This window comes from Arabidopsis lyrata (assembly GCF_000004255.2).
Source record: "Arabidopsis lyrata subsp. lyrata unplaced genomic scaffold ARALYscaffold_6, whole genome shotgun sequence".
NCBI classification, from domain to species: domain Eukaryota; kingdom Viridiplantae; phylum Streptophyta; class Magnoliopsida; order Brassicales; family Brassicaceae; genus Arabidopsis; species Arabidopsis lyrata.
The window spans coordinates 3,292,834-3,318,691 of NW_003302550.1; the positions used below are offsets into that span (position 1 = coordinate 3,292,834).

Below are 25,858 nucleotides of genomic sequence, written 5' to 3' on the forward strand. Positions count from 1 at the left end.
TAATATTTTTTCTCCCTTAAGATCAATCTTTAAAGATGCACCCTTGCATATGTCCTAAGAGCATGTACATTGCATATATTAAATGGGTGTCTTCTCACATTAATACAATTATTTAAATGTGAAAGGTATCTTTAAATGGAAGACCTCCTTGCCGAAGTGTCTTAGTTTGGAGAGACACTCAAATTAATATATGTAATGTAGATGGTCTAACAATCTAAGAAGTAAGTATTTAATTTTGTACATCATCTCTAAACTTTTTCACGATAGGTACTTAGTTTGGAGAAAAAACATTATAATTCCGCAAAAATAATCAAAACCTGATTCACAAGTAAACCCTTAAAAAAAAAAGAGAATCAACAGTGACTTCATGAATCGACTCTCCGACCCACCTTCTCCACATTCCCCTCCAATCTCTCTCCTATGACACTATAAAACGCACTTTCTCATTTCTCTACGATATCGTCGTACTTGTTTAAGCAAGCATCATCATCATCATCAAGAGAGAGCAAAAATGTTTTCACCAAAAAAATAGGCTCATGTATTCTCATAATCTCATCTATCATCTTCATTGATTGTTAGAACTTAGAAATTAATGTAAAACCCTTCTTTTGAGACGGCAAACCTGAGAAGGCCAGGCCCAGGCCCATCAACGTCATTAGCAGTTTTAAAACTAATATAGGATTAGTATCGGGTAGAAATGTGGGAATAAAGGGTGAACTGTTACAAAATTAGAGATCTCAGCATCACCCACCAAGCATTAAGCTTTTGAAATGCATATATGTTCTTTAATGCAATCATCCTTAAAAACATTCAACTCTACTAATTAAGGGCATCAAACATTTTCATTCTCTGAAAGCTTGAAGAGAAATAAGCTTTAAAATGCAATTCTCATTTCTTAATCTGCAAAATACAGAGTTTACATATTCATACTAGAGACACTCTTTATTAGTATATGGGCTTCCAACTCAAAACCAATTGACAATGGAGAGGCCCATATATCATATATACTAGTCAAGATCCCTTGTCTTTTCCAATGTGGGATAATATTATCCCTAATACGCTCCCTCGAGATGATGGCTCTATCCATTGATCTCGGTATACTCGGGCATGAATCGGCGGGCCAACTATTGTGTGGGATAATATTATCCCTAATACGCTCCCTCGAGATGATGGCTCTATCCATTGATCTCGGTATGCTCGGGCATGAATCGGCGGGCCAACTATTGGGCCGGGCCGATGGTGGATTGCATCTGGACATGTACGGATCGGGCTCTGATACCATCGGGCATGGATCGGCGGGCCAACTATTGGGCCGGGCCGATGGTGGATTGGATTTGGACATGTACAGATCGGGCTCTGATACCATATTAGTATATGAGCTTCCAACTCAAAACCAATTGGCAATGAGTAGAGAGGCCCATATATCTTATATACTAGTCAAGATCCCTTGTCCTTTCCAATGTGAGATAATATTATTCCTAATACTCTTCGAGACATTAGGGCAACACATGACCCGTTGCTTAATCTAGATCACTCAAAATAGCAAATTTGTTTCGCAGAGTAATAGAAGCACGTGATGTTGTTGATGACCGTTTGGGAGGAAGCTTCCTAGTGACCTTCCTATTGTTGCAGACAGAAGACTCTGATTGACTCAGAGGATTAGGCTTCTTCTCTGCTTTACTTAAAAATCCTCTGTTTGAGGCAGAGGCTTTGGTATTGTTGACTTAGGCTGAGTTTGGTTGACATTCTCCTCCTTCTTCTGTTTCTTAGAACTCACCATGTCCTCCTCTGTGAGACTTCTCTTTGCTGGAATGAAGGGTTTTGACTTTGCTTGAACGGACTGTTTTAATGACTCCTCAGCTTTCAACATCTACAGGGATTAAAGGACAAAAGTATTAGTTTATTTCATTGATAAAATTAGATGAAGCTATTAAAAGTTTTATAGAATTTGCCTCAAGCTCAAGCTCTTCAGTTACTGGAATAGAGGTCGTTATTCCGAACTTCACTATAGCCAGTGCCGGTTATTGGCATGTGCAAGTGGTGCATTTGCACCGGGTCCAACAAATTTAAGGTCCAAATTCATAGTTTTTCTATTATTTAACTATTTAATTATGCTGAAATTTTATAAAATATCTATATGTAAAGGTCCCAAAATTCTATTTTAAAAGGTAATATTGAGGCCCAAAATTAATAAACAAAAATAACAGGTCCAAATAGCTATAAAATACAAAATAATTTATGAAATATAACTTTTTGTAAATATATATATAAATTTTTTATTAAAGATAGGATTTTTTTTTGTATGGCACCGGGTCTTACCGATGAGTGAGCCGGGCCTGACTATAGCAAGAACAAGTTGCATGACAGCGTTTGCCTTGTGGGGGGCTCCCTGCACTTGATATCCAAATATAGACTGGGAAGAGAACGAAAGAAACAAAAAAATTATGTTTGATCACTCAAGTAGCGAAAGAAGAAAACCTTTCACAGGCTAACCTTGCACAGATTATCGAAAGAGGGCCTTGGAGGCTTGCTCGGACCGCCGGAATACTCATACTTAAACACAAGTGAAGTATCAATTTTTCTTGCATGATCCATCTTCAAAGCTGAGAAGAGTCATATCAATCAGTAGGGTTTTGAAACTAATATAAAGAAAGAAAGAAAAAGAAGAAACTGGGAGCATATTTGTTGTACGTACCATTTAGATCGTGGTTCAAAAAGTGACCTACCATAAACGTATTCCAAGAGAGGAATTTGATTCGACATTAGAATTAACAAGTGCAAAATAGAAAGAAGAAAAAGAAAAAGGTTTGTGTAAAGTACCTGTAAATCCGCGACAGAAAGAGTAGAAGCAGTTTCAAGATCTTGAGCAGTAAGCCCGGTAACATCGGTTCTGTAGTCAGAAACTGGTTTATTCGGTTTCACAAATTCGTCAAGAATCACCTGTTTTTTTTTTAAAGAAAGGAGACACAATATTTTATAACAACAACAAAGAAAAGAGTGTTTGCCCAAAAGAAAGAAAGTTTATGAAGAAACCTTTAAATCACGGTCAACTGCAGAAACTCTAACAACAGCTTCACTCCCATCATCACAAAGAACCATCTCACAACAAACAGCAACCATCTTACTACCGACTTTACCATCCCCTCTCCTCGTGACAACCCAATCCTGTTTTTAATAATTCGAAGGCTCACAACTTTTTCTGTTTATAATTGAAAAAAATAAGCTGTTAATGAAAACACAAACCTTGTCCTGGGGTGGGCAAAAAGTAGTCTAATGGGTGGTCATCACGAGTATGAGTCAAGCGAACCAGCCTCTGCAACACCATATATAGCGAGAGAGAGAGAGGGAGAGAGAGAGATGAAAACAGAGTTACAAGACTCGACCAAAATTTTGATGTTGTAAGAAATCCACACCTGCAAATGAGTACCGTCCGAAGGTTCCTTTGCGACAACTACGTGAGACAGATGATGGCCGCGACTCATTTTCCAAGCCAAGAATAGCTTGAGAGTAATAATAACACACACATAACCAATATATAGATAAGTCTCAGATATCAAACAATTGTACATGTTTTGTCATAACCTGTTCATCATGTAGCTAGGACAGTGAGGAGGCCCTCTCGTGAATAAAACGAAGGACAAGTAATGATTCGTCCAAACGTTGGGAAGTATACTTTTACAAATTCCTCCCATGTTCCCCTGCAGCCTCTCATACCACGATTACTCAATATCCGAATCAGACTTTCAAGCTCCTAATATCACACAAGTAGTACGTGGACACAAATTAGAAGCAAAACAACCGACCGAGATACAAATTAAGGAGATCATATCACTTACATCTTTATCCTTTCTCGCTAGGACGTCCTGCATAACCGATCCTGTATAGAGTATTTTGCTTCTCATGTCGGGGACGGGGGCTCTCTGAGCTTTCAGTGGGATACGAAAACTAGGAGGGTTGATGCTTTGGTTTTTATAGTGGCTGTTTGCTTCCGACCGAAAATTTATTTCTTAATTCGGTGCCGGTCTTTTTCTATCTTCCACCTTTCTTCTTCTTGTTTTTTTCCTTTCTCGGCAAAGCTCATTTCGATAAAGCCCAAAGGGCTAAAAGGGTTTTACAAGCAGATCAAACATTTAATGGGCCAAAAGCCCAACAATCAGTATGTCTTTGTTCTTGGATATGTATATTATCTTCTTTATTGTTATTCTGTTACCTCAATGTTTGGTGCTAATCAAATATCATAAGTAAGTAACTCGGGACAAAAAAAGAGTTATGAATTTACAAAACTATAAGTTTTGTGAAGTTTTGAATAACGGTATCCGTTAATCCGTATCAACAACTATATATCCACCATTATTCAAAACCTAAAACTTGGAAAATCTGATCAAAATAAATGAAAACTTATAACGATCTAAGAAGTATTTAAGATGATTTTGTACATGATATATCTCTAGTTCACTTTTCACGATAGGTACTTAGTTTGGAGAAAGGACATTACAATTCCCCAAAAAAACCAAAACCTGATTCACAAGTAAACCCTTCAAAAAAATTAAAAGAGAATCAACAGTGACTTCATGAATCAACTCTCCGACCCACCTTCTTCACGAACCTCCAATCCCTCTCTCCTATCATATGACACTATAAATGAAAACCCACTGCTGTCTAATTTCTCCACGATATATCGTATTCGTTTCAGCAAGCATCATCATCATCATCAAGAAAGAGAGAAAATGTCAGATTGGGGACCGGTGCTAGTGACGGTGATACTCTTCGTGATGCTCACGCCGGGGCTTCTGTTTCAGTTGCCGGGCCGACAAAGATATGTTGAGTTTGGTAATTTTCAGACAAGTGCTGTCTCCGTTATCGTCCATTCTCTTCTCTACTTCTCCCTTGTTTGCGTCTTCCTTCTCGCACTCAAGATTCACATCTACATCGGCTAATTAATTATTTTGTTTTCATCCCTTTTTGTGTGTGTTTTCAAGTTTTCTTTTGATTAACTTTTTAACCTTAAATCATTTATCCAATATTTTAATTCCAAATCTTATATATTAATTCTCATGCATGGTCCATTAATCCTTTGTATCGGAGGACCCTTTTGCTTTATGTGTTTACCTTTTTTCTTCCAGTAAACGCAAAATATTATGCTTTAAATAATCAATTAGTTACCTTTGTCTTATATATGTGAATTTAGTCTGCCATTAAAGCTGGACATTCGATTATTTGATTGCATGCATGCTAATGAATGCAATTGCTCCAAGCCATGAACGAAAAGTAGAAAGTCAAATGAATCAATCATCTACATTATATCAAATGCACATATATGAGAGAAAAAAGATTGAGACAGAACGGAAATTAACAAACAAGCCAACCCATTTGAACACTGGAAATATGAAAAGCCTAAGCTTAGTTCATTGATAAAACTGAACAATGCATTAACTAATTTCACCAAATTAGGCAACAGAAGTTCAAAATTCACAACCCATCACATTTCTCAGAACTTCATCAATTGACTACGAGTAGAAACCTACGGAATATGGATGATAAAGTTTTAATCAGTGATCTAAATTCTCTTCATCGTCATTATAATCTTCATAGCCAACTTCTTTGTCCCCAATGTCATTAATCTCATTAAGTTCTTTCTTTGCAGACCTTTCCTAAACTAAGTCACCAAAACAATATTATCACCTAAAAACAAGAAAACGTTACATTTGTTTAGAAACATAAAAAGGACAACAGAAAATCTATAATGCATACTTATTGGGGTTGTTTAAAAAATCATTCTGCCTCTTTTAAATTCTTGTATATGTTGTTGACTCCGATTGTTAGGAAATTTAAATCCGACCAATAATTGTAAATGTACCAAGTTCGATTAACAAAACCTAAACCGATTAGGAAACCAAAATAAACCGGTTACGTTATCCTAAACGACCATCACCTGTTAAAGTGTTAATTGTACTAAGCACCGACAATAATTTTCAAATAAAATAAACTAAACTAAATTATACTGCTTACTAAAGTTTCTGAAAATATGAACCGAATCAAATATGAAGAAGACAAATATAATACTCCTCATTAGACAAAAATATTCAAATAATATCCTACTGTATCAGAAGAATATAGTTGGAATTATTTTTTTATTTCATTTAAAACACTACTATATTGGGAGTTGAATCCACATTTAGCTTAGCTTAATTTGTTCTATGTTTAGTCTCGGAATACGACTATAATTCAGATTGGTACGATTTTAGTTTGAATCTAGAATTTAATCATGTTTATTTTTCAGGAATCAACTTTTTCGTTAAAGTTTGGTCTGTTTGAATCGGTGGATTGGTTACGTTTTTGCCAGAAAATTGAAAACAATTTGAATTTTTTTGAATAGAGACGAAGAAGAAGAGGTAATAAAGCAGCTTCCTTTCTCTCTCTCTCTCTCTCTCTCTGCTTCCTTGTGTGTCTGTCTGTGTGTCATTCACATCTCTCTCCTCTCTTCTTCGCCATTAGAGGAGAAAAATATAAGTTAACTCATCCAACAACTCCATTTTTTATCTTCTTCGTAAAGGCAACAACGACGTTTACTGCAAGATACTCTTCTTCATTCTGCATTCTTTTCCAATCGATTTCAACCCCTCAAATTGGTTTCTGAGCTGCGATTGGGCTTCTGGGTTTTTGTTGGTATGCTCTCTTTCTTCATCTCTCTCTCTATGGATTGTTTCCCCATTACTGATCTATTCGAGATTTCAGATTGCAATTGCTGTTTGTTGAGATCTTAAGTTGCTTTTGCTACTAGCTGGATTTTTGTCTGTTCGTGAGTAGAAGAATTTGGATGGTCGCCCATGTAAGGGTTTCGTTTCCGCCATGAACACCAAGCGCGCCTACAAGCTCCGTATCCTTTTCTCTGATTTCATCTTTTAGGGTTTGTTTGTGAACATCATTGATTGACTCCAGTGTCATGCTTGATCTGCTCCTTTTAGCTCTCGTTCACGAGATCTGTATGCACTTCTTAGCTTTGTGTTTTGAGCTTTGTGAAGTAATTTATGACTTTTCGGTATCTGTGTGCCTCTAAATTTTAAGACTTTTTAGTCAATTTCTTCTTTGACTAGAGTCTCATCTCAGAGTATTGTTTAGCCTTGACTTGTGTGATTCAAAAAGAGGAATTTGTGGCACATTCTGCTGCTGTTAACTGTCTTAAGATTGGGAGGAAGTCCTCCAGGGTTCTCGTTACAGGCGGGGAAGATCACAAGGTCAATCTATGGGCTATTGGTAAGCCCAACGCCATCCTGGTTAGTTCTCACTTCTCCCTCCGCTGCTTCTATTTTGGAATGCCTCGGTAGATTAGTTTTAGGGGAAATGCGACACACTTTAGATATTATGTAGTAGCTCGGTTTGGAAGATTTTCTGCCTGAGTGCCTACTTGTGGCTGTTTTGTTGTCAGAGCTTGTATGGGCACTCTAGTGGGATTGATTCAGTAACGTTTGATGCTTCGGAAGGCTTAGTAGCAGCAGGAGCTGCTAGTGGTACAATTAAACTTTGGGATCTCGAGGAGGCAAAGGGTATGTTTAGTACTTCTATATATGATAATCTAAATACTCTTCTCATTTCACACTCGCCTCTTCTATTTACTGAATATGTTATTTTGGTCTTATCGGTGAGTAGTTGTCAGAACTCTCACTGGTCACAGGTCGAACTGCGTATCCGTGAATTTTCACCCTTTTGGTGAGTTTTTTGCTTCTGGTTCTCTAGACACTAATCTCAAGATATGGGATATAAGAAAGAAGGGATGCATCCATACTTACAAGGGTCACACTCGAGGGGTCAATGTACTCAGATTTACTCCAGATGGTCGTTGGATTGTATCTGGAGGAGAAGATAATGTTGTCAAGGTTTGTAGCTGCCTTTTTTCCTTTCTGAGTATGTATTTGGGAGGACAACCGGGGAGTCAACTTGATAGAATTCAAATTTTTTTATCTTCTGAGGATACTTTGAAGAACAATACCACATTTTGTTAAATAGGCATAAACTGGTGCTGAGATATGGTTGTCATCAAATAATATTTCAGAGTAGGCTCGTTATGTGTGGATGAGAGCATGCGACTATTTAATGTTACCTCTATGCGGCTGACCTTACTACCCTAGGGGAAAACTTTTGTTTAGTGCTAAATACGCTTATACTACGTGATCAACTTGGATACTTTGATTATCTGGCTTTGCTATCTCTTTGTTTCATGATTTCATCTCAGAGTTTGTACTGCTTACTGTACTTGTTATCTTGAAAAGCAAGCTACCTGCAATTTTTTGGTCTCTCTCTCTCTTATCGTTGGATCTGATATGTGGGTTGCTTTCACCAGGTTTGGGATTTGACTGCTGGAAAACTTTTGCATGAGTTTAAGAGTCATGAAGGGCAAATTCAGAGTCTAGATTTTCATCCCCATGAATTTCTGCTGGCAACAGGTCTGTATAATCCTAACTAGGGAAACTTCGTAACGTTGAAGCTCCTAAATTATCGGGTGACAGAATTATCACAATGATATGAACCCTGACTTATTTCTTAAGCTAAGAGTGCTATAAGCAAAATTGCATGGGTAACTAACCCTGACATCATTAGATCACTGTTGCATCATCGTCTCTTAGTAACTCACATTTTTACAGCTTTCTCATATGTTAAGCGTTAGGATTTGACATGAGAGAGACTTCAGTAGTGGATATTTCTTCTTATGGCATCGTTTTCCTTACTGTTCATTTAAATTATGTTTTTTTTGCCTATTGTTATAGGTTCAGCTGATAAGACTGTAAAATTCTGGGACCTCGAAACATTCGAGCTTATTGGTTCTGGTGGAACTGAGGTATCATGTATTGTCTATACTACTTCTAGTTATGCATTGAGTCGAATTACAAGTATTCGATCTTTCCTTCAACTTTCTGATATTCTTATTTCTTAGACTACTGGGGTCCGTTGCCTGACCTTTAATCCAGACGGAAAGAGTGTGCTTTGTGGATTGCAAGAAAGTCTCAAAGTAAGTTTCCGGATGTTTCAGTTAGAAATTTATGAACTTAACAAATCCCTCTTTCAAGGATATAACCCTTACCTTTACTCCTTTTCATCTTAATATACATATTTGCTGTCTTTTCTCACTAACTTCCATGCAAATTGTAGATTTTCTCATGGGAGCCAATAAGACGTCATGATGGAGTGGATGTTGGATGGTCAAACTTGTCGGATATGAATGTTCACGAGGGAAAGCTTCTCGGTTGCTCATACAATCAAAATTGTGTTGGCGTTTGGGTTGTAGACCTCTCGGTATTTCTCTCTCTCTCCCTCTACATGCTTTCTTATAGTTTTGCCTGTTCCATGTTGTTATCTCTAAGCTCTCCATTCAATTTTCTAATGACATTCTCAGCGCCCTGAGCCTATGAGTGGAGGCGCCACTCAGTCAAATTCTCATCCAGAGAAAACATCGGGCTCAGGCAGAGATCAAGCAGGTCTGAACGATAACAGCTCAAAGGTTATTCTCGGAAAGTTGCCTGGTTCCCAGAAAGTGGATCCTTTATTGAAGGAAACAAAGTCTCTTGGAAAATTATCAGTTTCTCAAAACTCGGATCCTTTGCCAAAAGAAACAAAGTCTACTGGAAGGTCATCATCATCTCAAAGTTCAGATCCTTTGGTAAAGGAACCAAAGCCTCTCGGAAGGTTGGCAGTCACTCATCATAGCTCAGACGCAGTAAAAGAGTCAAGAACCCTGTCATGTATGTTTTTACTTTGCTCTCTTTTTTCTTCTCTCTTCACTTTTTTTGTTATAGTGTTGCTGCTTACTAAATGATATCACATCTTTTGGTTTGTCTGCTGTTTGCTGAAGCCACAGGAAGTGTATCAGACTCTCCTCACAGGGTTACGTTGACCAGTGCCCCAAAAAGTGCTTCTGGTATTTCGACAGTTGTCCCCACTGCTGCAGCCTCAAAGAGAAATTTTGGAAAAGCTAACCCAAAGGCGAATCCTCCAGTAGTCAATAAAGAAGATTATTTTCCAGTAATTGTCCCCAGAACGGAGCCAATAATTGAGCAGGCATCTGAATTCAGAGCAGAACTTGACATTATTGGAAGAACTATGCCATATTCGCTGCAGTCAAAGGCGGCTGATTCTCGGAGGCTGTCAAGCAGCAAAAATGAGCCAGATCTACCAACCAGTTCGCTTCTTGAAAGGTCTCAGTCTCAACCTATAGAACCAATCACTTTACAAGATGGGAATACATATCCTAGTGACGAAGGTGGCTCATGGGATACAGCTGAGAGAACAGATAAAGATAGCAGATACAGGGTATTTGGAAGGTTTAATTCAAGATCACTGGTGAGATCACCTCCGAGAAATCACAACGAAAACTGTATGTTTACACGCCTTTCCAGTCTTCCTTTGTTTTAGAGCAAATATGAATGGCATTTCATATTGCTAAGCTATCGTGGCATCTTAAATCTGGAGAACACTTTTCTGAGTTTCTGAAGGACTTGGGTTTATATTTATGAGATCCTAGGAATCAGTCTTTAGTTGTACATGTTGTTTTTTAGTACAATTTGTTTCAGTAAAACAACTTAGTGTTTAGTTGGTCCTTCTATATTATAGATAGCTGTGTCTGAGTTTTCTGGATGCTGTTCTCAGTTCTGAGCTAACTAACTCTTTATTTCAGCTGACTTGATTAGGTATAATGCAAATAGAGATTCAAGTCCTACTGAAAGTCGAAAAGGAGGTAACTCTTTCCCAACATTTGTTTTTTTGTTTTTCCCTTTTAATGCGCGTATGAAAAGATTATAATCATCTGCCTTGACATACTAGGAAGACTGCATTCCGTCGTTCTAAATAGGGAAAGAAGAGGAAGATTTTCAAACTTTGAGGGTCCTGTTTCGAGTTCCTCTGGTGGAAATATGACTGCACCAAACAGTCGCCCTTCCAATGTGGTAATGGCCTTGAATTTTTTTTATTTTTTTTTTGATTTGGGATCTCGAGGCTACACAACAGGGACTGTAGAAACGAAGAATGAGGAAGGACTGCATCTTCAGCGTGTAGCAGACATAAAATTTCCCAATTACTAGTGTTCAACATCTCATATAGTCCTGACAGAGATAATGATGACAATATATCCTTTCATGCAGGTCAAGCAGAGAGGAAATTATGTGCCAGTTGATCAAGGAATCACTTCTGCTAGCGAAGAAGATATTGTTGCAGACATAATGGGGCAACACGATCAATTTGTCAGCTCCATGCAGTCTCGTTTGGCTAAGTTACAGGTAACACCATGAAAGTACAGAGTATGATAATGCTTTTGGTCTGTTTCCTAATTAGAATGCTAGCTGTAATACTTCATAGATCTCCATAAACATTGTATATCTTCTAAAGAGTTTCACCGACTTTGCAGGTTGTCCGTAGATATTGGGAAAGAAATGATATTAAAAACTCGATAAGTTCAATAGAGAAGATGGCTGATAATGCTGTAAGATACTTCTGTTTGGATCCTTTCAAATTCATGTATATAATAAACACCATGTAAATATTTTCCATTTACGCAAACTCTCATGATTTCATTTGATACAGGTGGTTGCGGATGTACTACTTATAGTAAACGAGAGACCTGAGATTTTGACACTGGATACTTGTACCTCTCTTCTTCCCCTTTTGACAACTCTTCTAGGGAGCAACATTGATAGGTAAGCAATTCATTTTAAAGAACATAATGAGTATTGACAGGTCATCTATTACTATCAATCCGTAGTTTTCTGTTTTTGTTTTCTAATTACCATTTCATGTCTCTAGTCATTTGAGTGTCTGCCTGGAATTGCTGCTTAAGCTGGTAAGAATGTATGGGTCACAAATTTACTCGTCGCTTTCGGCTCCATCATCTGTTGGTGTAGATATTGAGGCTGAGCAAAGGTTGGTTCGAGCTTCAATCTTATCATTCATTCTCATTTTCGATTGCAATTTACTCTGTTTGGCAAGTCAAATATGATTTTTGCTATTCAGGATGGAGCGGTACAGCTGTTGCTTTGTCGAACTCGAGAAAATCAAGGCTTGCCTTCCCTCTTTAGCAAGGTGGGTAAATTTCATCTACTGGACAATGAAGAGTTGGATGGTTATCTTCTATTTTTTTTTTTTTAAGTCTATTATCTTATGTCTTATAGATCTCTTTGTGGATATTGCAGAAGAGGAAATTTGGTGGCTAAGACTCTGCATGAACTTAACTTAACATTTCAAGAAGTTTCATCATGATGACTCCGTACTTTTTGGATGTGGATTTGGTTCCAGTGTGGAGTTTAACAATAGTAAAGTACCAAGCTAACCAAAAGAGTCTATGGAAGACTAACTAACCCTCGTGTGTTGCGTCTGGCCACTGCTCGGGTCCATTACCTTTGCCTTGCGGAAGCAGAATCTCCACGGTACTGTCTCTCGGTTTCAAGCTAACTTGGTGTGTAAAGAGCCATTTCGGCTGTTGTATTGATCTAGGTTATCATTTCTTCCACACTGTTTAGCTATTTGTTCTTAAGAGCACAAAAGAGAAGCCTATATCTTTAACAAAAACTGTTTTCTAGAAAATTCAGATCTTGAAGTACTTAAACCCAAAATCAGGATTTGTCATTCCCTCTTCCCAATCTCCCATTCGTTTACCTCCAAATACTACTTGTTGAATGCCCAAGTACCTGAAATTTTATATTAACAAATATTAAAATTTTCTGCAACAAAGAAGGAATCAATCAAAGAGGATAAAAGGGAACAAGTTCTCTTGTGTTACTTACTCTGAACTCATAACTGTTAAACAGTTGAGAAGCACATCAAGGGCGAAGATATCGGAAGTACCAAGATCAACCCTAGGAGAAACAGTGCAAGTAAAGTTCAGGCTAATTACAAGGTTTTTAAGGAAATGGTTTGCATTAGAAAGGATGTCAGAAGAGTTGTTTACCACACACGACCCCAATTGTCTTGAAATTCGACATCGCTAATGTCATGAAACGATGAAGGCATCACTTTGAAGCCCTTCTCTGCGTCATAGAGAGGATCATATTCTAGAGATGAGTTTGCTAGCTGCAATCATAGTTTAGATTATATCATTAAGACGAGAATGAAGATGACCACGGAAACGGGAAGAAAAATCATGATTAGCAACTAAAAAACAGAAGGGTAATGAACAAACCTGCAAGTTGGATGTATTGAAAGCGCCCAATCGCCCCATAACATACCATGCCTGTATAACCTGTTAACAAACTCGTGGTCAAAAGAAAGAAATGAAAAATCATTGAATCATCACAGTAAGACTCGATGTTTTGCAATAGCATTTAAGAAGATAATGTTCTTACACTTCCAATGAGATCAACATCTCGATCAGAAGGCGTTCCATAGAGCTCAAACCATATGAAGGAATCAACAGGATTGAAACTGCAGTTATCAAAATAATAATAGTGGTCATATAACGGTGAGTAATTTATGGAATGGGATTCTGAAGTAGTCTTATGTTGTAGAATGCAGACACCAAGGTTAAGCAATGAAGAAGATAGAAAAAAAAAAGAATCTCACTCTCTAAAGTTAACTTTGAAAGAAAGCACAGAACCAGTCTTCTGCTTCTGGAAATCTTTTCCCTTCTTCCTAACTCTTTCTTCAACCTGAATAAGTGATAAACATAAACATGTCGAACTTCACAATCGATAGAAACAAGACATATAAGTAAATGCCCGAACACATGCCAAATCTTCACTAACAAAGAAACTATAACAGAGAACAAAATTCATTCGACAATAAATATCTAAAGAAGAGACCAAACGAACGATTACCTTTTTTCTCATGAGCTCAGGGTTTCCTATGCTATCACCAAGAACAGCTCGAAGCTCTTCATCATCTTTACACGCACTTTCCAGTACCCTGCAATTCAGTAAAAGGTTCTCGTGATTTTGGCAAAAACGCAAACACTTGGAGTGCAAAAGAGAAAGCAACAAGTACTTGGCCCAAGACGGGTAATCGTGAAGACGATCGTAGTCGCGTTTTCGCTTCTCTTCTCTAACCTTGAGTAATCTCCTTCCTCTTGCCGTAGTCCCAGAACCTTTATTCACCGCCGACATTCCGCCGTTATTTTCACCGGCGAGGTTGTCGGAATTAGCAGAAACAGCGACGAGAGTGTGAAGATTACGCTTCTGGGAAGAGAATGGTTGTGTCTGAGAGACTTGGAATGGGGAGAAAGCGAAATTGAGATTCATGGTGCATGAAGAGAGCGCTGAGAGATTATTCTTTTCCTTTCCTTGTTCAATCTTTTCTCGTTACTGTTTGTTTGTAAACAAGCTGTTGAGTTAATAAAGTTTTGATCTTAGACATTTTGCAGACATTTTTACTAGACTCATAATTATCGGATTACAACATTTTAAACCGAACTTATCCAATCGAATAAATGGCTGGAACAATATCCCTCATGGATTGGTCATAGCTTTAGCTTATCACATTGGAAGTAACATTTGGTACATAACCTTAGCACAAAACCTGACTTCTTGCTGCTGGTTCTTATGAGTTACTACAACTCCCGATCTTATCTCCAGTAAAATGCTCACAACTTGAGAAGAAAAAGCACACTACTACTCAAAAAAAAGCCCACATCATACTCATATTATCACCATCCATGGACCATGGCTACAACAAAGAGTTGCAGCAAAGGAGCCATCCACATTGACACATGAACCAATTCCTCAACACTCTCATGCCATCTGAGAAGAATAAGCATTACTACTATAACTTAAAAACTCTCCTACAAAGATCACAGAATGCAATCCCACATTTGATTATCTGGGAAATATAGAGGATAAGGACCTGGAAAAAATCTGATGACATTCCTTTTAGTGTCCTGGTTCTAAACTACCAACAAAGATTTTCACTATGACAATCAACTGAAAACCAATTTCTTGAACACTTTCATGCTCACTACCATCTACTTCACAACCTCCACCGGATGATAGATTTAGAGGATAAGATAATTCAATGATGTTGATTTGAAGTGAACCCATCAAATGCAAAATCAGTTTGATAGGCTTCCAAGCTTGTCAATGGATCAAGACACAGATTTTAGTTTCTCCAACACAAGAAGAACTATATGATCTGGGAAATCAAATCAGAAGCAAGAAAACAGCAATAGAGGATTCAAGAATGGGTGAAATCTTATGTATATAATATGCTAAATGTATACAAAAGTACTTACAAACAAACCATTCACAGAAGATTTCTCAAGTCTAATAAGATCAGAAAGAGAAGAAGCAAACTTTTTGCCTTTTTCAATTCAATCACGGATCAATTAACTCGAACTCGTCTTCCTTAAGATGCGTGAAGAATTTGACAGGACCACGACCTTCGATCTCTTTCACGAATTGTACCTTAAACGGCAGATTAGCTGAGATTTTCTTTCCTTTCCAAAGAACGACGTAATCTTTGATAAAACCTTCCATTCCCATCAACTCAACCTCCGGTACACGAACCACATGGTAAACTTTCAACGGCACCGTAACCCTAACCCTAGCCCCAATCTTCTCCTTCGCCTTCTCGTCTTCCTCAGTCTCCAATGACGTAGATGAAGAAAGATCAGCGTCCGCGTCGACAGAAGCTGCCGATTTCACAGCAATATCACAACGAATTGTCGATCTTGGATTCTTTCGCGGGATTGAGAAGGCGCATTTGCTTCGACCGTAGGAAGTAGATAATGAGATAGGTACGAAGATGGAAGAAGATGAAGAGGTGATCGATTTACGTCCATTAAGAGAAGCAGAAGCTAGACAGTCTTGAGATGCCGGAGGACGAACAGCGGCGATAATCGCCGGTGACAGAGCGTAACCGTTAGTCATCTGCGTCCGAGCCGGGAAAAAAAAAATCTTAAGAAAGTGAGAGTAATAAAACAAAAAAGATTAATTCTTTAGCGCCTCATCTATTTATAGTATTAGATGATTAATTTAATTAAGGCGATTACTAATTTTGCTAATTATTTGATTTAAATTAAAGTCGGATTATTTTTGGATAAAAGAAAGGCGTGTCAGACTTACGACAATGCAAGGCCATAAGAGATGAGGAACTTGTGGCTTCAGATAGAGAATCCAACACTGTAAATATCTTGAGGCAATTTCCAGATATTATTGGCAGGATTTAATAAAAACACAAAACTATATAGTATAAACTTTTATATATCCACAATGGTTTCCAAATAAATTACCAAAATGAATGAAGTCTAATAAAAGAAACAAACAAAAAAGATAGGAAAAAGGCTTTCAGCAATCACTTTTGGCATTATAGTGTTGTATCAAGGCAAGGATTTAGAGTAGCTTTCTTTCACCATTGTCTTAACAAAAAGCTCTCCAGCTCTGTATGAAGATCTTACCTGCAAAAAGTACATATCCAATATCAAACAAGCACATTTCGACATCTTCAATGTTCTCAGATATTTTGACATAAAGAGATCCAAAGTAAGAGCTAGTTTGTGGCTTTACCAGTGGACCACTTGCAACATAGCGAAATCCTATTGATTCTCCGTATGTTTTCCAGAAATCAAACTTCTCAGGTGTGACATACTCTTTCACAGTCAGATGCAATGGAGTTGGCTGCATTGTGGAACAAGAGATAGGGTTTTAAATTGAAGATGTTCTTGGGAATTTGGGATCTTTCTATGTTGGAAATAGGAAATATTGTGAATAATGTGGGAAATGTTGAGTGATTAGTTTACCTGTAAATACTGGCCAAGTGTTAGAATATCAACATCTATAGCTCTTAGATCAGCCATTGCTTCCTTCAACTCTTCGTCTGTTTCTCCAAGACCCAGCATTATGGATGTCTTTGTGATCATTCCAGGTTTGCTGATCTTTGCATGTTTCAAAACCGACATGCTCTGCTCATATCTGCATTCTCCACATGCGATCCACGTTAAAAAAAAAAAAAAACGAGATTTGCAACTAGAGATGCAGAACACTTTAACCGATTGAAGAAATAATTGACTGTGTAATATGAGATTGACTTCCCGGAACAGAGGATCAATTCACTGCTCAGCCCATCTATGTCATAACCAATTTTGCAGGACATATAAAATAATGAAGAACAAGAAAACAGCACTCACCCAGCCCTAGGATCCCTCACAAGTCGCTGGAGCCTTTTCACAGTCTCGACATTGTGAGCAAAAACATCCAATCCCGAGTGCACAAGAGTGTCGACAGCCTCCAAGTCCCCACGGAAATCAGAAGTTAAGCATTCTATCATTATATCCGGCTTATGTCTCTACAAAGATGAGATATACATTTTCATTTCCACAAACACTCTGAAACCAAATTCGAGAATTCCAAAAAAAAAGTATTCTTAAGAGGTCTCATCCTATAACCTTGGACTGACAAAATGAGCAAATTTGATTCTTCCGCTACTTATGATGTCAATAACATAATGCATAAACAATTGGACTAATAACCTTCATAGCTTTGACAGTCTGCGCAAAATGTCCACTTCCACCATCAGGTATATCGTCACGGTCTACGCTGGTGATAACTATGTAGTCTACACTGCAACAAAGGAAAATGCAAGAGAACATATCATGATGATAGACCCATCATAAATTAACAAAGATACATTAGTGACTGTTGAGACTGCAATGACACCATTATTTAATTTTCATCCCTTCTTCATTTATTCTATCTAGTTAACAATTCTGAACACGAACATAAACAGAAGCTAAAGGACGATATAAGAAGAATTCTCAGATTAGGAATCAAATAAAAGTTACATACCCCCAACTAGCAATGGCCTTGGCAGTGTTCTCTGGTTCCATTGGGTCAGGAGGAGGAGGATTTCTACTGGTTTTAACGGCACAGAATCTACAGCCACGAGTACAAGTATCACCAAGAACCATGATGGTTGCAGTAGCTACACCATCACCACCTCCATTCCAACACTGTACATTATCAAAGCTAAATTCAGAATCTTTTTCAAAGCCACAAAAACTAGAGTAACTTTGAATGAATTAGCATCTAGGGTACTCATCAGTCAAGGCTATAAACCAAACTTCACAATTTCTCATACCCACAATTCATAAAATCAATACATTTCAATAACAATCTTCGAGATCATAGACGCAATCGAAAATGCGAACCTCGCCGATATTAGGACACTGAGCTTCTTCACAAACAGTATTGAGATTGAGACGAGATAGCGACTCCTTCACCTCCTGAAACCTCTCGCCTTGTGGTGCCTTTTGTCTCAACCAAGCAGGTTTCTTCACATTCGGATCTCTCCCAGTGAATGGACCCATCTTCGGCATTCCTCCTGGGTAAGGCTCACTCTTTTTCCCTTCTAACTCCATTAGGTTTTTCTTCAAAGACGACGACTCCTCCATCTCCGACGACAAAGACACCGCATTGGTCCGCAACGGCGATGAGACATCCCCGGATTCGCATCGGATTCTGAATCCCAAATTCACGCATTTACTGGAATGATGATGATGATGCTTCTGAGTCGAGATCGAAACTGAGAAAGTGGGATTCGTAATTGAGCAATGATGAATCATATTTTTTGCGTATGTGTATTTTTGTGTGTGAGGCAAAAAAAAGAAATTAGGCGATTTCAACAGAGTATGGAGAGACTCTGGTTCGGTTAGCTACTTTGGGATATCCGCCAACTAACTACCAATTACTGCGCCAAAAAAGAAATATTTTGGGCCAAATATGGAAGCCCAATAAGACATGTTTATTGGAGATATCCTAAAGCCCAAACTTATTGTCTTTAGCCCAATACAACAACGTGGGGCATTTCATTTGTGTTAAAACGGCGAAGTCTCAAGCCAACAGAGATAGGGTTTCGATAGTCACCACCACCACTTCTGATTACGCCGTGTCTCTGATTTCACTTGGTCAAACATCATAAAGCTTTGCCGCCGTCACTTATACGAATTAACTGACCTCTTCAATGGCGGAGGTAGAGGAGCTTGAGCACGAGGAGCAGAATATCGAGAAGAGAGTGAGGCAGAAAGGTAAACACGACAAGCCGAAGCCATGGGATGATGACCCAAACATCGACCGTTGGACAATCGAGAAGTTTGATCCGGCATGGAATCCCACCGGTATGCTCGAAACCAGCTCATTCTCCACTCTCTTTCCTCAGTACAGAGAGAAGTATCTTCAGGAGTCTTGGCCAAGAGTTGAATCTGCTCTCAAGGAATACGGTGTCGCCTGCAAGCTCAACTTGGTGCGTCTTCGTTTTCACTTCGTCTTTGTAGAGTAGAGGAATTATTCTAGTTGCTTTTACCTCTTTTTTTCTGGGTTTTTGTTGATCTGCGTGAATTATTCTGTGGCTGCGATTGTAGGTTGAAGGTTCTATGACTGTTTCAACGACGAGGAAGACAAGAGATCCATACATCATTGTCAAAGCTAGGGATTTGATTAAGCTTCTTTCCCGAAGTGTCCCTGCTCCTCAGGTATTTGTTTCGCTATGCTTCTGTCGACAAGTGTCCACTTCGAGAGAGCTTAGTTAGAATCGAAACTATGCATCTCTTTTCCACTGATTCTTTTCTGTTTGGGGAAACTTGACACTGCTATCTATGTGTTTGTTCTATGTAATTAGAAGTCTGTTAATCTTGGATATTTGGGGGTTTTTGCTACTTTATGGATTTTCTTCACTTGCACTACAGGCTATTAAGATTCTCGAAGATGAGATGCAATGTGATATCATCAAGATCGGTAGCTTGGTTAGGAATAAGGTACAGTTCAATCTTAGTCTCCAGGCTCAATTATCACTCACAGCTGTGCTTGCATTTTGGTCCCTTTCCTTGTTGGCTTATGTAAAGATAACCAATAGCACCTTATAATGTTGATATTACATTCGTGATATCTTTAAATTACTTCAGCATGCGGAAAATTAGCTTAATGTCACTATATATCTTGCGTGCAATGTCATCTGGTCCTTACATGAACTTATTTTTGCAGCAAAGATTTGTTAAAAGAAGGCAGCGGCTTGTGGGTCCTAATTCTTCTACCTTGAAGGTGTGTAAAATGTCTGGTCCCACCTTGTATACTTGAGATATATGTTTAGGGATAGTCTTAGTGGTACTAGTAGTGTAATGCTTAAGTGGTTATGCAAAACTATTGTATTCTTACGTGAATTCCTGAGAGAAACCTGTCAAATATTTGTTGTTTGGCTTCTTGCAGGCGCTGGAAATATTAACCAACTGTTACATTCTAGTTCAGGTAATTGTGTGTTTCTTTTGCAAATGTCTCACTACATTCGTAAATTTCTTTTCTCTATGTTTTTTTTGATATTTTCGTGTTCATTGGAATTAATCTACGTCTAACAGGGAAGTACTGTAGCCGCAATGGGTCCATTTAAAGGTCTCAAACAGCTCAGAAGGATTGTGGAAGACTGCGTACAGAATAAAATGCATCCTGTATACCATATAAAGGTGTGTATGTTTTTTTTGGTTCTATGTGCTTCCCTTATATTCCCACAAGAAGTTGTTTTAGAAACTTTGTCAGTAGACTATGTCAATTGGATTCATATACTTCAACACTTGGTTGTGCAGACTCTCATGATGAAAAAGGAACTGGAGAAGGATCCAGCTCTTGCAAACGAAAGCTGGGATAGGTTTCTTCCCACATTCAGGAAGTATGTCCCTCTCTATTCTTGATGAGTAAATTGAGTGATATATTTTAATATTTCAGTACCTCATGAGTGCATATATCTTATCTATTTCCAATTTGATTTGACAGGAAAAATGTTAAGCAAAAGAAACCCAAAAGCAAGGAGAAGAAGCCATACACACCTTTCCCACCCCCTCAACCACCTAGCAAGGTAGGAAATTTGCTTATCCTCTTATTGTATCATTTTCTGTGTTTCTATGGTGTTAAACCCAATATGTTAGAATGTTTCTCAACAAGAATTTTCTATAAAGCTGTTTTACTATATGTGCACGGTCTAGTTTCTGCTTTCTGTCTTTTGTTTTCTCAGGTCAATTTGCTAATGCATGGTTTTGTACTTGTTTTATGGTTTTTTTCCAGATTGATATGCAGTTGGAGTCTGGAGAATACTTTATGAGTGACAAAAAGAAGTCAGAGAAAAAATGGCTGGAGAAGCAAGAGAAACAGACAGAGAAGAGTACTGAGAACAAAAGAAAGAGAGATGCCTCATTCCTCCCACCTGAGGTCTCATTTCCAACTTGAGTGTCACAAGATACTTATCGTTTCTCTACCTTATATATGAAAACCTTAAAATCCGTAACACTAACTTGTTCGATTGGTTACTGCAGGAGCCTATGAACAACAATAGCAAGGCAAACAATTCAGAGGATGGAAAGAATGACATAACCGAGCTAACACAGTCCTTGAAGGTAAAAATGAAATCTTTATCGGTACACCTCTCTTGTTTGCTTTGGTGAATTGGCGCTGAGGCGGTTTTTGTTGTATTGATTTTGTGGTGTTGCAGAGCAAGACAAAGGAGTTGAAAAAGCAGAAAAAGACACACGAGAGAGTGAATGCAGAGGAGTACATTGCTGGTCCATCTTCTATTGATAAACCTGCCAAGGAGAAGTCCAAAAAGAATAGAGATTAATTCTAAAACCTGTTTTTTTTTAAAAAGAGAAAAAAGATTGAAACTTATCTTTGCTCAAAAGTCAAAACTGTGTAAACAAGTTAAAAATCTTTATTTTAGCCGTCAACTTACTTGATTAACCAAAGAGGTATTACAAAATTGGCCAAGAGATTTACATCTAGCTTGCTTCGCTAGGCTATCAGCTATATCATATTAGCTTTCCTACTTGAATGCATAAAAGAGACATATATGCTTGCAATGCCGCTCTGCTTCAGCTTCCATTAACACAACTGACAATTGGTATCAATTAGGAGCTTCATTGCAGTTGTTTGTTTGTTTTTTTTTTGGTAAAAAATTAACCGTAAAAAAAAAAACAAAAACGGAAAAAAGAGGGCACGTGGAGGTGGTGCTGATGCATTGCTGCCACTGGTTCCCTCTCAGCCTCACCTCTCAAAGTCGCCTGAGAATCTGAGCTCTCTCTCCCATCCTCTTTTTTTTTTTTTAATGTCGGGTTTTTTGTGCTTTCCGTCAATTTCTTTCCGGAGAGCGACTAATTTCGACGATTAGCTCGTTGGGGTTTTCTTCCAATTCGTGCATTTCGACAAATTAATAGGTTTTTGTAGGGAAATTTCTTCCACGCGACGACTTTTTTTTGGTAAATGGAAAATAAGAATCAGTAACAGTACGGGTTCGCATTCCACTGCAGTAGTAGGGTTTATAGTGTCTTAAACTAGAGTTGTGAGTTTTGTTTTTCTTAGGTTTTGAGAGAGAAAATTTGGGTTGTAATGGGGGATATAACTTGGGTTGAAGAGGGTAATGGTGGCTCTGCGATTTCTTCGAGGAAAAGGAAAGCGAGACCTAAAAGATTCGAATTTGTAGGATGGGGTTCGAAACAACTCATTGAGTTTCTCAAATCACTTGGTAAAGATACTTCTGAAATGATCTCTCGTTATGATGTTAGTGACACTATTGCTAGGTATATTGCAAAGGAAGGTCTTTTAGATCCTTCCAATAAAAAGAAAGTTGTGTGCGACCAAAGATTGCTTTCTCTTTTCGGGAGTCGGACGATTTTCAGAATGAAAGTCTATGATCTCCTTGAAAAGCATTATAAAGAGAACCAGGATGATTCTGACTTCGATTTTCTCTACGAGGATGAGCCGCAGATTATTTCTCATTCGGAGAAGATAGCTAAACGGACAAGTAAGGTTGTTAAGAAACCTAGAGGTACTTTTGCTGCTATTGTGAGTGATAATATCAAGCTTCTCTACTTGAGAAAGAGCTTAGTCCAGGAATTGGTGAAGTCTCCTGATACCTTTGAGAGTAAAATGTTGGGAAGTTTTGTGAGGATCAAGTCTGACCCTAATGATTATCTTCAGAAGTACCCTTATCAGCTTGTTCAGGTGACAGGTAATTTTCTCGAAGTCTTTATCTGTCATTGTGTCTGTGTCTGGTCTGTTGTAGAAAGTTGAACTCTCTCTGTGCTTTTGTTTTGTCTGTTATATAGGCGTGAAGAAGGAACCTGGGACTGATGATTTTCTTCTTCAGGTTACAAATTATGTGAAAGATGTTTCTATATCTGTGCTGTCTGATGATAATTTCTCCCAGGTAATTTACTTACAAGTTAGAAATAATGTTCATTCCTCAATTATTTTTTGCTTATGATCGATGAAAAGTCAGGTATCCATGTATTTTATGAACCGGCCATTGGGATTCTGTTTTCTAGTTATATAAGATGTACTATCTTTCACTATTCCAATGTTTGACGAACGCCCCCATTGTAACCTATATATTCTATGGTTTAGCATAGCTTTATGTAAACTTTTTGCAGGAGGAATGTGAAGATTTACATCAGCGAATAAAGAACGGACTTCTTAAGAAGCCCACAATTGTAAGTTTTCTATTAAGATTGCCCAGATATCCCATTTTTCAAAGGTTTGGAAGATACTTATTTGCGGCTCTCTCTGTTCAAGATTTACATTTTTCTGTCATGTATCCCAGCGACTTGCTAACCTTGCTGTTCATGACATTTAGATTTTGTAGTTCTTTAATCATAATTCATTTTGAACCTTGGATAGGTGGAGATGGAAGAAAAAGCTAGAAGTTTACATGAAGATCAGACAAAACACGTATATTTGCGACTTCCTCTCATGATTCATTTCTGTATATCTTATACATCATGCTTATGAATGTGACTACAATGATATCATCTGAAGCACAGTACATTTACGATGATCAACTTTTAACTGTATTTTCAGCAGAAAAAGCGACTTGTAGTCCTATTTCTTCTAACTGATCGTCAACTTTTGATGACTACCATTTTAGTGGCTTGGGAGAGAAATTGTATTGTTAAAAAGGCTTATTGATCGGGCTAATGAGAAGGGCTGGCGAGGAGAATATCCTTTTTTGGGATAAAATTTTGTTACTTTTACTTTTAAATGAATAATAATGTTCGGGAAAAGTGATAGTGAGATCTGCAATGAGAAAAGATCTTTGTTTATAGTTTTTCCTTGATTTCATGAGTTGTAACGCTGTCTGAGTACCTGGAGAAGAGGGAGCTTCTTCAAAATCCAGAAGAACAGTCCCGGCTACTCCGCGAAGTTCCAGAAGTTATTGGAGAGGATATTGTACCAAACCCTGAAGTGTCATCCCCTGAGGCTCATAAAAGTGACAACGAGCAACGACTGAGTGAATCTCCATTATCGTGCATCCAAGAAACCCCAGAAGTTCGCAACCTCTTTTGTGGAGAGGATCAACAATGTAATAATGGGTATCTGATATCAAACCCCAGCACAACTCTGGGAATCACGTCTTATGCTACGATTAACGAGAGATTGCCAGCATGGATTGCTTCTGCAGGTGCGTCATAACATGTATAGGGTTTCATGTTTCACTTTGTGGCATCTTACCATCATTGTTCTTTGTGATACCTGTCAAATTTTTATTTTACTTAACATGTCAACGATTTTTAGCTACGGCCTGTTCTTGCCGGTGACGATGTTGAGAAAACAGAGGATATTACGGCGTTCGTCATTGAAATTCTTGATTTACCAAAAAATAGAAAAGTCACGCCAGAGAATTGGTTCTTGAATCTTCATGTAAAGTTTGTAGCAGTATTTTAGGCTATCACGGCATCTGGTGGATCGACGCTGTTGTGCCTCTTTCTTTCTTTCTTTTTTGCTCTGGCAGAATTTGAAAGAGAAAAGCGAGCAAATTATGCTAGTGAAAATCGAAAAGAGATATAACATTTGCTTTGTAGCTATAATGGTTTTGAGAGATATTGACATATGGATCTTTTAAAGATTCGAGATTGATTTACGTGAACTGGTTGGTTTTGTTTGCTCTATTGTATAGTATCCAAAATTTTTATAAAGGAGGAGATGGTTCTGGAATTGATACCAACCCGCATTCTTCTCAATTACAGGTGATGAATATCTTCATGGAGATGTAGAGCAGCCAGCAAATGGCATCATTGGAGGAGAGACGCTGTCTAAAGTTTCTCAGCTTCAGTCAAGTATACCAGTAATTAATCTCAACAACGGATCTCAAGTTCAACCAAATCCATCAGAAGTAATCGAACTGAGCGATGATGATGAAGATGACAACGATGATGGAGAGACCCTGGACCCTAAAGTTGAAGACGTCCAGGTTCTGTCTTATGATAAAGAAAAGTTAAACTGGTTATACAAAGATCCCCAGGGTCTTGTACAGGGACCATTCTCTCTCATACAACTCAAAGCTTGGAGAGACGCGGAGTACTTCACCAAAAACTTCAGGGTTTGGATGACAGGAGAAAGCATGGATTCCGCAGTTTTACTAACCGATGTTCTTCGTCGGTCTAACTAATGCAGTAAACTATTAGATTCAGTCAAAAGTGGTTTCAGTATTCTGTTTGTCATTTATCTTCAAGTTGCAGTAGGGTTTTGCTCCTCCTTTTAAGTAAACAGCAAATAAAAAAAAAAAGGATGTGAAGCCAATAGTGTTATGACCTTAGACAGTTAGACTCCACGAGTATGAACAGTTTGTTTTATCAGTCATTGCTTCTGCAGTTTCTTCTCTAATATTTATACTGAATCAGTGAATCTTGTTGCCAAAAAGCCTACTAAAGCATAAAAGGAGATTTATGGAAATTAAACCAATTATGCTTGATTAGTTAGTACACAATGAGTGTTTTCCAAATAAGCTTAGGTGTTAATTTTGTTTTTGTGGTTAAAGTAAGATATATAAAATAATTATTAGAAAGATATACACAGTCGAAGAATCGAACTTTTAGTAAGATACTATAATTATTGGTTGCCAAAAAACAGAGAAAAAAATAAGTTAC

At 38.0% G+C, this 25,858-nt stretch overlaps 7 protein-coding genes and 2 long non-coding RNA genes across 12 annotated transcripts; 4 read left to right on the forward strand and 5 right to left on the reverse strand.

Moving 5' to 3' along the window:
• Positions 1 to 2,339: 2,339 nt before the first annotated feature.
• LOC110227067 lies at positions 2,340 to 2,753 on the reverse strand. Its single transcript, XR_002330875.1, has 3 exons — positions 2,696 to 2,753; positions 2,494 to 2,603; positions 2,340 to 2,413 (listed from the first exon to the last, which is right to left on the reverse strand). It is a non-coding gene; the product is annotated as an uncharacterized LOC110227067 (long non-coding RNA).
• Positions 2,754 to 2,819: 66 nt separating this feature from the next.
• Positions 2,820 to 4,251, reverse strand: LOC9309424. The gene is made up of 5 exons (XR_002330970.1): positions 3,837 to 4,251; positions 3,414 to 3,751; positions 3,244 to 3,313; positions 3,034 to 3,165; positions 2,820 to 2,940 (listed from the first exon to the last, which is right to left on the reverse strand). It is a non-coding gene; the product is annotated as an uncharacterized LOC9309424 (long non-coding RNA).
• Positions 4,252 to 4,296: 45 nt separating this feature from the next.
• On the forward strand, positions 4,297 to 5,036 carry LOC9309426. Its single transcript, XM_021020619.1, has one exon. The coding sequence runs from the start codon at positions 4,572 to 4,574 to the stop codon at positions 4,935 to 4,937; it is 366 nt and encodes a 121-aa protein (XP_020876278.1). The 5' UTR covers positions 4,297 to 4,571; the 3' UTR covers positions 4,938 to 5,036.
• Positions 5,037 to 6,182: 1,146 nt separating this feature from the next.
• Positions 6,183 to 12,606, forward strand: LOC9307394 (katanin p80 WD40 repeat-containing subunit B1 homolog). 3 transcript variants are annotated; one of them, XM_021022476.1, is made up of 20 exons: positions 6,183 to 6,392; positions 6,554 to 6,666; positions 6,736 to 6,877; positions 7,144 to 7,274; positions 7,427 to 7,544; positions 7,648 to 7,874; positions 8,339 to 8,441; positions 8,763 to 8,833; positions 8,930 to 9,004; positions 9,145 to 9,288; positions 9,389 to 9,734; positions 9,845 to 10,366; positions 10,667 to 10,726; positions 10,813 to 10,934; positions 11,130 to 11,264; positions 11,393 to 11,467; positions 11,569 to 11,681; positions 11,788 to 11,904; positions 11,995 to 12,063; positions 12,174 to 12,606. In XM_021022476.1, exons 3-20 carry the CDS (start codon positions 6,850 to 6,852, stop codon positions 12,238 to 12,240), a joined length of 2,523 nt encoding a protein of 840 aa, XP_020878135.1. In that variant the 5' UTR covers positions 6,183 to 6,392; positions 6,554 to 6,666; positions 6,736 to 6,849; the 3' UTR covers positions 12,241 to 12,606. The 3 variants fall into 3 exon arrangements, with proteins under 3 accessions (XP_020878135.1, XP_002871324.1, XP_020878134.1); XM_002871278.2 differs by lacking the exon at positions 6,183 to 6,392 and having other exon boundaries at positions 6,417 to 6,666; XM_021022475.1 differs by lacking the exon at positions 6,183 to 6,392 and having other exon boundaries at positions 6,417 to 6,666; positions 6,782 to 6,877.
• Positions 12,434 to 14,318, reverse strand: LOC9307395. The gene is made up of 8 exons (XM_002873312.2): positions 13,960 to 14,318; positions 13,794 to 13,881; positions 13,540 to 13,625; positions 13,323 to 13,401; positions 13,160 to 13,219; positions 12,929 to 13,050; positions 12,765 to 12,836; positions 12,434 to 12,668 (listed from the first exon to the last, which is right to left on the reverse strand). Exons 1-8 carry the CDS (start codon positions 14,211 to 14,213, stop codon positions 12,566 to 12,568), a joined length of 864 nt encoding a protein of 287 aa, XP_002873358.1. The 5' UTR covers positions 14,214 to 14,318; the 3' UTR covers positions 12,434 to 12,565.
• An 828-nt stretch (positions 14,319 to 15,146) lies between these two features.
• On the reverse strand, positions 15,147 to 15,904 carry LOC110227628 (ferredoxin-thioredoxin reductase, variable chain, chloroplastic). The gene has a single exon (XM_021022488.1). The coding sequence runs from the start codon at positions 15,834 to 15,836 to the stop codon at positions 15,282 to 15,284; it is 555 nt and encodes a 184-aa protein (XP_020878147.1). The 5' UTR covers positions 15,837 to 15,904; the 3' UTR covers positions 15,147 to 15,281.
• Positions 15,905 to 16,130: 226 nt separating this feature from the next.
• LOC9309427 (lipoyl synthase, chloroplastic) lies at positions 16,131 to 18,662 on the reverse strand. The gene is made up of 7 exons (XM_021022485.1): positions 18,113 to 18,662; positions 17,751 to 17,914; positions 17,435 to 17,525; positions 17,093 to 17,250; positions 16,706 to 16,877; positions 16,473 to 16,583; positions 16,131 to 16,363 (listed from the first exon to the last, which is right to left on the reverse strand). The coding sequence occupies exons 1-7, from the start codon at positions 18,524 to 18,526 to the stop codon at positions 16,286 to 16,288; spliced, it is 1,188 nt and encodes a 395-aa protein (XP_020878144.1). The 5' UTR covers positions 18,527 to 18,662; the 3' UTR covers positions 16,131 to 16,285.
• A 137-nt stretch (positions 18,663 to 18,799) lies between these two features.
• LOC9309428 (KRR1 small subunit processome component homolog) lies at positions 18,800 to 21,677 on the forward strand. Its single transcript, XM_002871279.2, has 11 exons — positions 18,800 to 19,203; positions 19,322 to 19,432; positions 19,646 to 19,714; positions 19,941 to 19,997; positions 20,163 to 20,201; positions 20,309 to 20,413; positions 20,534 to 20,616; positions 20,721 to 20,802; positions 21,009 to 21,152; positions 21,257 to 21,337; positions 21,433 to 21,677. The coding sequence occupies exons 1-11, from the start codon at positions 18,925 to 18,927 to the stop codon at positions 21,556 to 21,558; spliced, it is 1,176 nt and encodes a 391-aa protein (XP_002871325.1). The 5' UTR covers positions 18,800 to 18,924; the 3' UTR covers positions 21,559 to 21,677.
• A 179-nt stretch (positions 21,678 to 21,856) lies between these two features.
• On the forward strand, positions 21,857 to 25,611 carry LOC9307396 (uncharacterized protein At5g08430). 2 transcript variants are annotated; one of them, XM_021022482.1, is made up of 7 exons: positions 21,857 to 22,944; positions 23,042 to 23,142; positions 23,366 to 23,425; positions 23,613 to 23,663; positions 23,860 to 23,930; positions 24,065 to 24,393; positions 24,959 to 25,611. In XM_021022482.1, exons 1-7 carry the CDS (start codon positions 22,323 to 22,325, stop codon positions 25,378 to 25,380), a joined length of 1,656 nt encoding a protein of 551 aa, XP_020878141.1. In that variant the 5' UTR covers positions 21,857 to 22,322; the 3' UTR covers positions 25,381 to 25,611. The 2 variants fall into 2 exon arrangements, with proteins under 2 accessions (XP_020878141.1, XP_020878142.1); XM_021022483.1 differs by lacking the exon at positions 24,959 to 25,611 and adding an exon at positions 24,507 to 24,858 and having other exon boundaries at positions 21,950 to 22,944.
• The last annotated feature ends 247 nt before the right edge of the window (positions 25,612 to 25,858 follow it).